Source organism: Capra hircus (assembly GCF_001704415.2).
Source record: "Capra hircus breed San Clemente chromosome X unlocalized genomic scaffold, ASM170441v1, whole genome shotgun sequence".
Classification (NCBI taxonomy): Eukaryota; Metazoa; Chordata; class Mammalia; order Artiodactyla; family Bovidae; genus Capra; species Capra hircus.
In genome coordinates, this window is record NW_017189516.1 from 15,519,399 (window position 1) to 15,531,833 (window position 12,435).

Consider the following 12,435-nt stretch of genomic DNA (forward strand, 5'->3'; position numbering starts at 1 on the left):
TCAGGGAGCCTAATTCTTCCAGCTCCGTTTTTCTTTCTCAAGATTGCTTTGGCTATTTGAGGTCTTTTGTGTCTCTGTACAAATTTTAAGATTTTTTTTTGTTCTAGTTCTGTGAAAAATGTCGTTGGTAATTTGATAGAGATTGCTTTGAATCTGTAGCTTGTCTTGTGCAGTATAAGCATTTTGACAATATTGATTCTTTCAGTACATGAACATGGTATATCTTTCCATCTATTTGTGTCAGCTTCAATTTCTTTCATCAGCGTCTTATAGTTTTCAGAGTACACATATTTTGTCACCTTATTAGGTGGGTCTGTGCATGCTAAGTTACTTCAATTGTGTCTGATTCTTTGCAACTCCATAGACTGTAACCCTCCAGGCTTCTCTGTCCATGGGATTCTCCAGGCAAGAATACTAGAATGGGTTTCCATGCCCTCCTCCAGGGGATTTTCTTGACTTAGGAATCAAACCCGTGTCTCTTACATCTGCTGCATTGGCAGGTGGGTTCTTTACCACTTGTGCCACATGGGAAGACTAAGCTTTCACTTTTGGGCTTCCTGGTGGCTCAGATGGTAAAGAATCTGCCTGCAATGCAGGAGACCTGGGTTCAGTCCATGGGTTGAAAAGATACCCTAGAAGAGGGCATGGCAACCCACTCCAGTATTCTTGCCTGGAGAATTCCATGGACAGACAAGCCTGGTGGCTTATAGTCCATGGGGTCACAAAAGGTTGGACATGGCTGAGTGACTAACAGTTTCACTTTAGGTAGGTTTATTCCTGGTATTTTATTCTTTTTGATGTGATGGTAAGTGGAATTTTCTTAAATTTCTCTTTCTGATCTTTCATTGTTAATGTATAGAAAAACAACAGATTTCTGTGTATTAATTTTATAACCTGCAACTTTACCAAATTCATGATGAGTTATAGTCATTTTCTGGTAGCATGTTTAGAATCTTCTATGTATAGTATCATGTCATCTGCAAACAGTGACAGTTTAACTTCTTTTCCAATTTGGATTCCCTTTATTTTTTTTTTTTTCTTCTCTGATTGCTTTAGCTAGGACTACCAAAACTATGTTGAATAAAAGTGGGAAGAGTGGACATCTTTCTCTTGTTTCTGATCTTAAAGGTAATGCTTTCCACTTTTCATCATTGAGTGTGATGTTAGCTGTAGGTTTGTTGTATATGGCCTTTATTATGTTGAAGTGTGTTCCCTCTACGCCCACATTGTGGAGAGTATTTTTTTAATTACAAAAGGGTGCTGAATTTTGTCAGAAGCTTTTTCTGTATGTATTGAAATGATCATATAGTTTTTATTTCTCAATTTGTTGATGTAGTATATCACGTTGATTGATCTGTATCACATTGATTGATCTGATTGTATCACATTGATTGATATTGAAAATTCCTTGTACCACTGGATAAATTCCAGTTGATTATGGTGATTGATATATTTAATGTATTGTTGGATTCAGATTGCTAGTATTTTGTTGAGGATTTTTGTGTCTATGTTCATCAGTGATATTGCCTGTAATTTTATTTTTGTGTGTGGTATCTTTGGTTTTAGTATCAGGGTGAATGAGTTTGAAAGTTTTCCTTCCTCTGCAATTTTTTGGAACATTTTCAGAAGGATAGGTGTTAACTCTTCTCTAAATGTTTCAAAGAATTCACTTGTGAAGTCATCAGGTCCAGGACTTTTCGTTTGTCAGGAGTTTATAATCACAGTTTCAGTTTCAATGCTTGTGATTATTCTGTTCATATTTACTAATTATTCCTGGTTCATTCTTGGGAGATGGTACCTTTCTAAGAATTTATCCATTTCTTCCAGGTTGTTGCCATTTTATTGGCATACACTTTCTTATAGCATATGGCATATGCCTTTCTTATTTCTTCCAGGTTGTTGCCATTTTATTGGTATGCACTTTCTTATAGCATATTGGCATATGCCATTTTATTGGCATACACTTTCTTATAGCAGTTTCTTATGATCCTTTGTATTTCTGTGGGATCAGTTGTAACTTCTCCTTTTTCATTTCTAATGTTATTGATGAGTCCTCTCCCTTATTTTTTATTGATGAGTGTGGCTAAAGGTTTGTTAATTTTGTTTATCTTTTCAAAGAACAAGCTTTTAGTTTCTTTGATATTTACAATTATTTTCTTTGTCTTTATTTCATTTATTTCTACTCTGATTTTTATGATTTCTTTCTACTAACTTTAGGTTTTGTTTGTTCATCTTCTTCTAGTTTTTTAGGTGTAGGGTTAGGTTGTTTACTTGAGATTTTTCTTGTTTCCTGAGGTAAGATCGTATTGCTACAAACTTCCCTCTTAGAACTGCTTTTGCTGCATCCTATAGATTTTGAACTATTGTGCTTTCATTTTCATTTTTCTCTGCTGCTGCTGCTAAGTCACTTCATTCGTGTCCGACTCTGTGCGACCTCATAGACGGCAGCCCACCAGGCTCCCCCATCCCTGGGATTCTCCAGGGAAGAACACTGGAGTGGGTTGCCATTTCCTTCTCCAATGCATGAAAGTGAAAAGTGAAAGTGAAGTCGCTCAGTCATGTCTGACTCTTAGCAACCCCATGGACCACAGCCTACCAGGCTCCTCCATCCATGGGATTTTCTAGGCAAGAGTACTAGGTATTGTTTTATTTCCTCTATGATTTCTTCAGTGATCCATTTGTTGTTTAGTAACATATTGTTTAACTGCCACATGTTTGTATTTTTTTATAGTTTTATTTCTTGTAGTTTATTTCTAGTCTCATTGCATTGTGATCAGAAAAGATGCTTTATGTGCTTTCAATGTTCTTAAATTTACCAAGGTTCACCTTGTGGCCCAGCATGTGGCCAATCCTGGAGAATGTTCCAGGTACACTTGAGAAGAATGTGTAGTCTGCTGCTTTTGGATGGAATGCTCTATAAATATTAACTCCACCCAGTTTAATGTGTTAGTTAAGGCCTGTGTTTCCTTATTAATTTTCTATCTGTATGATCTGTCCATTGATGAAAGTGGGGTGTTAAAGTTCCCCACTGTTATTGTGTTACTTTCAATTTCTCCGTTTATGGTTGTTCGGTTCAGTTCAGTTCAGTTGCTCAGTCGTGTCCAACTCTTTGTGACCCCATGAATTGCAGCACGCCAGGCCTCCCTGTCCATCACCAACTCCCAGAGTTTACTCAGACTCATGGCCATCGAGTCAGTGATGCCATCCAGCCATCTCATCCTCTGTTACCTTATATATTGAGGTGCTCCATGTAGGTGCATATATATTTGTAACTGTTCTGTCTTCATCTTGGATTGAATCCTTGATTATTATGTAGTGTCCTCCTTTATCTCTTATAACAGTCTTTGTTTTAAAGTCCATTTTGTCTGATAGGAGTATTGCTACTCCAGCTTTTTTTTGATTTCCATTTGCCTGAAATACCTTCTCCCATCCCCTTACTTTCAGTCTGTAAGTGTCCCCAGATCTGAGGTGGGTATATAGTAGATAGCATATATTCAAGTCTAGTTTTTGTATACACTCAGCCAGTCTATGTTGTTTGGTTGGTGCATTTAATCCACTTAGATCGAAGGCAATTATTGATACATATAATCATATTGCTGTTGTTATTGTTTAGTCTCTAAGTCATGTCCGACTCTTTTGCAACCCCATGGACTAAGCCCACCAGGCTCCTCTGCCAATGATCCTATTACTATTTTCTTAATTGTTTTGAATTTATTCCTCTGTTGCTCTTTTCATTTTCTTGTGTTTCCTGCCTAGAGAAGTTGATGTAAAGCAAGTTTGGTGGTGCTGTATTCTCTTAACTTTTGCTTGTCTGGAAAACCTTTGATTTCTCCATGAAACCTGAACAAGACTCTTGTTGGGTAGAGTATTCATAGTTGTGGGTACTTCCTTTTCAGAACTATAAATATATCATGCCATTCCCTTCTGGCTTGTAGAGTTTCTGTTGGTAAATCAACTGATAACTTTATGGGAGTTCCCTTGTATGTTATTTCTCATTTCTTCCTGGTTGCTTTTAATATTTTATCTTTCTCTTTAATTTTTGTCAGTTCGATTACTATGTCTTGGTGTATTCTTCCTTGGGTTTATCCTACCTGGGCCTCTCTGACTATTTCCTTTCCCATGTTATGGAAATTTTCAACTATTAGCTCTTCAAATATTTTCTCAAGTCCCTTCTCTCTCTCTTCTCCTTCTGGGACCCCTGTAATATGAATGTTGGTGTGTTTAATGTTGTTCCAGACTTCTCTTAGGCTGTCTTCATTTCTTTTCATTATTTTTTCTGTATTCTGTTTTGTGGCAGTAATTTCTACCATTCTGTCTCCCAGGTCACTTACCTGTTTTTCTGCCTCAGTTATTCTATTGATTCCTTCTACTGTATTGTTCATCTCTGTTTGCTTGTTCTGTGGTTCTTCTAGGTTTTTGGTAAGCATTTCTTGCATCTTTTCCATTCTTTTTCCAAGTTCCTACATCATCTTCACCATCATTATTCTGAATTCTTTTTCTAGAAGTTTGCCTATTTCCACTTCATCTAATTGTTTTTTCTGGGGTTTTATCTTGTTCCTTCATCTGTGATATAATCCTCTGCCTTTTCGTTTTGATTAACTTTCTGTAATCGTGGTTTTCTGGAGGCTGCAGGATTGTAGTTGTTCTTGCTTCTTCTGATTGCCCTCTTGTAGATGAGGCTATTTAAGAGGCTTGTGCAAGCTTCCTGATGGGGGGGAGTGGTGGTAGGAAAAACTGAGTCTTGCTCTGGCGGGCAGGGCTGTGCTCAGTATTACTTTAATCCAGTTGTCTGCTGATGAGTGGGACTGCATGCTCTCCCTGTCGGTGGTTTGACCTGAGGTGACCCAGTCCTAGGGTCTACAGGCTCTATGTTAGGGCTAATGGCGACCCCCAAGAGGGCTCATGTCAAAGGGCTCCTCCCAGAACTGCTGTTGGCAGTGCCCCTGTCCCTGCAGCAAACCACCACTGACCCATGCCTCACAGGAGACACTCCAATACAGGCAGGTGTGTCTGGTTCAGTCTATTATGAGGTCACTCTTCCTTACCCATCAGTCCTGATACACACAAGATTTTGTTTATGCCCTAGAAGAGTGGAGCCTCTGTTTCCCCTAGTCTTGTGGAGGTCCTGCAATTGAATCTTGCTGGCCTTCAAAGTCAGATCCCCTGGCAATTTCTACTCCCTTTGCCAGATCCTCAGGTTTGAAACCCTGATACGGGGCTCAGAATCTTCATAATAGTGGTAGAACTTCTTTGGTATTACTGTTCTCCAGTTTGTGGGTTGCCTACCCTACAGATACAGGATTTTGTTTTATTATTATTATGCCCCTCCTACTGTCTCATTGTGTCTTCTCCTTTGTCTTTGGGCATGGGGTATCTTTTTTGGTCGGTTCCAGCATCCTTCTGTCACTGGTTGTTAACGGCTAGTTGCAATCTCAGTGTTCTCACAGGAGGAGGTGAGCACATGTCCTTCTATTCCACCATCTTGAACCAATCATCATTGACTTTTAATACTACTCTTACACTATGGTAATAAGGATTCAGTACCTGCTGGTTATTGTTACTGATGATATTTCTCCTGCTGACACATTTTTTCCACAAGATAAATCTGGTTTAACTTTTCTTTCTTTCACTTTCTCATATTTCCTCGTTTAGTCAAAAGACTTAAGAAAGTATCTGCCATGTGTATGTGCTTAGTCATTCAGTCATGTCCAATACTTTGCAACCCCGTGGACTATAGCCCACCAGGGTCCTCTGTCCATGGAGTTTCCAGGCAAGAATACTAGAGTGGGTTGCCATTTCCTACTCCAGGGGAACTTCCCGATTTAGGGATGGAACCCACATCTCCTGCATTGGCAGGCAGATTCTTTACCACCACCTGGGAAGCCCAAGTATCTGCTAATATCTTTTGTTTAGTATAAAAGCTACTAGAAAGCCAGTAAATACTGTTAAGTCCATTTTCTTTGTCTTTACTCTCAAGAAGCCAATTTGTCACTTTGTTGACAGATATTAGAGCACATCATGCTTCATGGATTCATAAAAATTTTCCAGTTCACCAGCTCATTAGCACAAAATGGGGCTTCAGGAATCTATTTCTCTCAGTGTCCCAGCTGTGCTTTTACAAATGTTCCAACCTTGACGGACTACTCTGAAACAATGGATAAAGACCAAAGGGAAATGAGAGATGGATGTTGATTAGTCAGTTTCATAGGAGTGAAACATGAGTGAAGGCAAAACACAGTAGGATTATCTGTGTCAGCAGAATGATAATGCATGACTTTGCTAACTGTACACAGGTCACTGAATGTCAGAGATCCACAGGTCCTCAGAGGTCATCTAGTCAGACCCCCCACTTTTTAACCAATAAGGGTAGAAGAGGCCAAAGGAGGGGAAAGGGGCTTGTCCAAGGTCAACTGGGCTTCCCTAGTGGCTCAGTGGTAGAGAATCCACCTGCCAGTGCAAGAGATGCGGGAGACACAGGTTCAATCCCTGGGTCAGGGAGATGGCTTGGAGGAGGAAACAGCAACCTCACTTCAGAATTCTTGTCTGGGAGATCCTATGGACAGAGGAGCCTAGTGGGCTACAAGTCCATAGAGTCGCAAAGAGTCAGCCACAACTGAGTGAACACACACACACACACACACACACATACACATACACAAGGTCTATCATCCCTTCCCAGCTTTCCAAACACCAGCTGGCTTTTGGCCATTTGACTATGCAATCAATTTTCAATTATTTGAGCCACTCACTGCTAGCCCAATGATCACTTAAATATTCCAAAGAGACACATAAGTTAACCATTGTTTACATTGGGCTTTGTAAAGATGTGTGTTTATTACTGACATTCCAATGTGTCTGGGTACAATTTGAGAATTCACCACACTTCAAATGAAAGAGGTAAGAAACCCTGAAGGGCTGATTCAAGAAGAGCTGGAAAGTTGACCAGCCATACTGAATGGATAGCATCAAATGATGCTGTATAACCCCTCAAGCAGAACATGTTATTCCAAACATGTTTGTTGATTCACACCTCTCCTGCACCCCAACCAGTTATAAGTTGCACTGTAGGAAGGGAAAAACAATATCTTTTATAGAAGAATATACATATTGTTTTTTCTCCCTTTCTTCTTCTTTCCCTTCTCTTTCCTTTTCATTCCTTTTCCTTGCTAGAAAAAATGAACAGCCACTTTATCTTTTATATAAACAAATATGTGGTTGAGCCATTGACCTGGAGAACTGGCTGTCAGGATGCCAAACAATAAATGGAAAACATGCTGGATCCCATGAATATAGAGGTGGAGGAAGGAAGAGGAAGACCAGTGAGCAATACTTTTTATGAGAATCCAAAAGTCAGGAGGAGTAAGAAGGAATCTGTTGTATAGCTCAGTGAATTCCCTGGGTCTAGGAAAGAGCTAGTTTGACGTATAGTCCAAGGGCTCTTCAACCAAATGGAGTTTCATCTCCTGATCTGGCCCTGTCTGTACTTTGGGATTGTGCTAAGGGCCCATAATTTTCTGGTTTGTTGTCTGCAAATCCTCACACTTGGGCTAAAATGGAATTATTATTATTCATGTTCTTAAGGTGATGCTGCTGATGACTGAGAAAGGGCATGGAACAGAAAAAGTGGCATGAACAATTGGCTTGAGGCTACTTTCCAGGAAAGAGTCCCTGCAAGGATTCAGATGGTGGCAGCCAGAGTGGCAGTAGGGAATGAAAAATGCCTGAGCTTTTGATGCAACCATCATTAAGCATTTTGGTTTAAGAGGTACCCCCCTTTCATTTTCTCATCTAGAATAAACAAATCTTGTTGACGTAACAAAGTGCTTAATAAACCCGAGGTGGTACTTAATACATATTGAAGGAAAGACTTGCTATGGTTAATGGTAATATGGATAATTGAGTTATATGAATTTAAAAATAGGTAGAGTAAATTAAGACTAATGTACATCAACAGGAAAAATCTATTAGTATTCATTAGTTAGACTCCTGTTTATGGTTCTTTGTTAGCCTAAGGAAGCCCTTTCCAATAACTAATGCCTGTTGAAAATCCTGCCTGATACTTTCCATGGATGCCAAAGGAATGAGTCATTCACATAGAACTTCTGACATTCAAGTATAGAATTTTGCTTCTTTGTCTTTTTTGGCAGCAGTGACTGTGAAGTAATAATGATGATGACAATGGAAATAAGAGATCCTAATTAATTTGTTGAGAGTTGTTCCCCATTTACCAATATTGGCTTGTTTTGTCTTGAGTGGTGGCCCAGGTACTAGAACAAAGGTATATATATATATATATATATATAGTCAATGTCAGTTGGCTAACCTATGATTTGTCAAACAAAGGTTAATTAAAAAAAAATGTTGGGTTAGCAGCAATAAATTTAATAACAGTCTGTGATTTAAGTCAGAACTTCAGTTTATTTGATGGGATTTTTTAAATCCTGAATTAACATTTCTCTCTGAGCTCAGGAGGTCTCATCTGCCAAACTGCACGTGAGCTGGCCAACCAAAAGCTCATCAATATTCTAACTTACACAGTATGGGGATAGATTGGAGCAATGCTCGGAAAGACTGAAAGAAAGATTGGAACAAGAGTAGAAGTAAATGTAAAAATACCTGCAGCAAAAACCAGTCCTTAGTTGTCCAGTTTAGAACCTGACTTTCCCTAAGAATTATATGGTTTAATCATCTTCAACTTTTTTTTTTTTTTTTTTTTTTTGCCCCCGAGAGAAACAAGCATCTCTTCTTGATTCCATTCGTAGGTTGGACCTTTTTTCACCTGCCCATCTCCATGGACGTATGAACTTTAGATGGTAATCCACCCCTGAATCTGGGAGCTATGTGTGCCTCATTCATTTCTGTATCTTTAGCAGTTAGCATGTTGTCCCTTGCATACAAAAACTTTACCAAAATTTAACCAAAAACTTTAGAATTGATTAAAGGATGGATGAGATGACTCCTATCACCATGGATGGAATTAATATTCCCATAGGTAGAGCTCACCTCTGTGATAGAAAAAAAAAATGTTATGTACAAAAGTAGATGTAAATAAGGATCCTTAGGGGACATTCTGCTTTGCTTTCGCCTACTCCAGTGGCTGTTAGTTCTTCCTTTGGTTTCAATGCCCACCTCCCAGCCTCACTACATTCCTGCCAAGATTGCCCTTGACCAATGGAAATTCTGTAGGCTGTGGTGGAACAGTTAATACCTATATTCCCATTTTTCCCAGTGCCCACTGTGTGACAGACACTGGAAGCACTGTGCTAGGTGCTTGTGGAAGAGGTATTGATAAATGACCTTTGTATATTTTGCGATTCCATTCATAGAAGGTTGATCTGGAAGCCACCTTCAAAGTCTTCAGAGTCAACCCCCTTGCTGCAATAATCAGAGCTCACATTCATTGAGAACTTACTGCCCCCATTCTGTATTTCTCATTTGGGGCCATTGAGACGTGGAAATGTTAAGTAACTTCCTTGGGGTCACACAGCTAGGAAATACTAGAGCCAAGACTCATGCTCAAGTTTGTCAGACTTCAGAGCCTACTCAGAGAAAAAAACTTGCCAAAAGTCATTTTGAGCCTAGTTCTTCTGCCCCTAATTTGTTTTCACAGATTGCTATTCTATGCTTACACACTGAGGTTTCTTAAAATATCATTTTGTTATTTAGAAGCACTTGTGTCCCCAAATGGACTGTGGATTCCTCCAGGGCAGATATTGCATTTTATCTGTGGTGCCTTCTCCCTTGAGGGCATGCCCAGGCTTTGCTTTCAGTAAATAATGGCCTGTGACCAGCTTCTTAGCTGTCCTTTCGAGCATCTTGGTGTCATCCCCCAGGACTTCTTTTGGCTCAGAGGTTGGGAGGAGCCAGGAAGTAAAATTTGGGGGAAGGAGTCACCTCACCACCTGCTTTCTGTTTTGTTCTCTACAATACAGATTGAAGATGGCGGCAAGGCAGCCTTGTCCCAGAAGATGAGGACTGGTGATGAGCTGGTGAATATCAATGGCACTCCACTGTACGGCTCCCGCCAAGAGGCTCTCATCCTCATCAAAGGCTCCTTCCGTACCCTCAAGCTGATTGTCAGGAGGTAAGGTACAGGGAGATTGGCTGTAAGGTACAGCGGTCACTGAAACCGCTTGGTTGGTAATAAAGCCTTAATAGAGGTATGTCTATCAATATCAAGCAAAGAGGTGTTTCACATGAACAGAATTTTGCAGACAACTGAAGCAGAATGGCACAAGAGAAAGGGCCTTTGGTTATCCTAGTACTGTCACATGCTACCCATGTTATCTTGGATAAATTTATTTTACCTCTATAGGACTTAAGAATCCTTATTTGCCTTTGAGAGAACTAAATGACTCATTACACACCAAGGGCCTGTCTAACCTACTGTTTTTCCATCTACTCCTTCACACGAGGCTGCCGCTGCTGAAACATATATTTAAAGAGACCCTATTCCCAGCATGGTAGGCCCTCTGGAGGCTGTGGCAAACTCTAAGATAAGAAGTCTGCCCTTGAGGAGTGTGCAGTCTAACAGGGTAGAAAAGACACACGTATAACAAATTAATTAGCAATGCATTTTTTAAGAAAGCCATAAAGGAGATTCCACAGGGTGAGAGTGATTGTCAAATGAATTGTTGACCAAAATTGCTGTTAAGAGTTCAAGAGAAAGAAAAGGCACTTCAGAAGAGATGATTAGAGTAAGATTTCATTGAGAAGGTGGAATCTTAGCTAAAAGATGGGTAGAATTTGATAAGAAACCATCAGGAGGGGAAAAGCTTTCCAGGTAAGTAGAGTGGCATAAGGAGGAGGAAAGTAAGGACAGTCAGTCATTCTGTTGTTGTCAAAGCATCTGCCTATTGGTGAGGTTTCCATTGGTCTCCCTTTCATTTTGCTTCTGTATATTTGTTTTGTATTATTGGAGTTCATACTTCTCCCCTTCTTTTAGTTTGTTTCCTTTGTCTTACACATGTCCCCAAGCTTTTCCATCTTAATTATTTTTATTAGAAAAAAATTTTAAGTGTGTTCCTGCAGTCATACTTCCCCTTCTGGCTTCTGCCCCATCTTCTTTTAATTCATATCCAGTCTCTTAATTCATATCCAGAAGGAGAGTCTATACTCACTGTTTCCTCTTACTTACCATTTAGCTTTCCACCCACTGCAGTCTGAATTTGACCCCCAGAAGTCCACTCAAACTTCTCTCTTTCTCTTTCTCTATATACACACACATGCACACACACACGTACATGTATGTATGTATGTATGTGTATATATATATGAAACCTCCTAGTTGTCAAAGTCAATGGGTTATTTCCAGTCTTCATTGTATATGACTTACATATGGAATGTGATATTGTTGCTCTGGATTATGCCCTTCTTTGTAAAACTTTTCTTTCTTGCTTTTAAGATATTCTATTGCTTTCCTTTTTCTACCTCTCTGTTCATTTTCTAAATGAGGTTCCTCTACCACCTGCTCTTCCTCTGCCCATCCCTTTTAAATGCCAGTGTTTCCCCTAGTTCTACCCTTTCTATTTTCATTAATATACCATGGAAAAGTCTCACCTGATCCCCGAGTTTCAACTATCATATCTATATGTTGATAACCATATCTCTTATGCCCCAGACCCTTGTGGCCAACTTCCTACTGGACATTTATACTTAGATTTCTCAGAAGCATTTCACACAAAACATGCTCAAAACCTAATACATCACCATCTTCTCACAAGCTCCTGATCTCAGTGACTGGGACCACCATACACTTAGTAAACCAAGCCATTTTTTATTTCCTCCATTTTTTTCTCCTGCTCTATGTCCAAATGATCTCAGTTAGTAAGGATGAAAATATATAGGATCCCACTGATTTATTATATTATTAAAACCTGCTGGTCCTTAAGATTAAGCCATGCCTGCCCGTGTACCTGGTGGCACTAGTGGTAAAAACCTGCTGGCCAGTGCAGGAGACATAAGAGATGCAGGTTCAATCCCTGGGTCGGGACGATCCCTTGGAAGAGAGCATGGCAACCCACTCCAATGTTCTTGCCTGGAATTTCATGGACAGAGGAACCTGATGGGCTACAGTCCATGAGGTCACAAAGAGCGACAAAAGTTGCTAAAGCAACTTAGCATATATGCATGTCCATGTACCTAGGTAAGAAGTGACATGTAAAATAATGTCTTATACAGTAGACACACTGTCACTGACTGTCTTGGATAGGTCATGATTTAGGTTTTAAATAAGGCTTCTTGAAGGAGCAGCTTGGTGAATTTGAAAGTTTTTTTTAAATTTATTTTTAATTAGAGTATAATTGCTTTACAATATTGTGTTGGTTTCTGCCATACAACAACATGAATCAGCTATAAGTATACATATGTTCCCTCCCTCTTGAACCTCCCCCACCCCCACCCCATCCCAGCCCTCTAGTTTGCTACAGAGCATCA

At 39.7% G+C, this 12,435-nt stretch overlaps 1 protein-coding gene across 1 annotated transcript in view; it reads left to right on the plus strand.

Annotated features, from left to right (window-relative positions):
- Positions 1-12,435, plus strand: part of SHROOM4 (shroom family member 4) — a gene marked incomplete at its 3' end in the record, with an annotated part of 217,118 nt that overhangs the window by 111,723 nt on the left and 92,960 nt on the right. Inside the window, 1 exon segment of the mRNA XM_018043985.1 lies at positions 9,933-10,084. Coding sequence (XP_017899474.1) covers positions 9,933-10,084 — 152 coding nt within the window.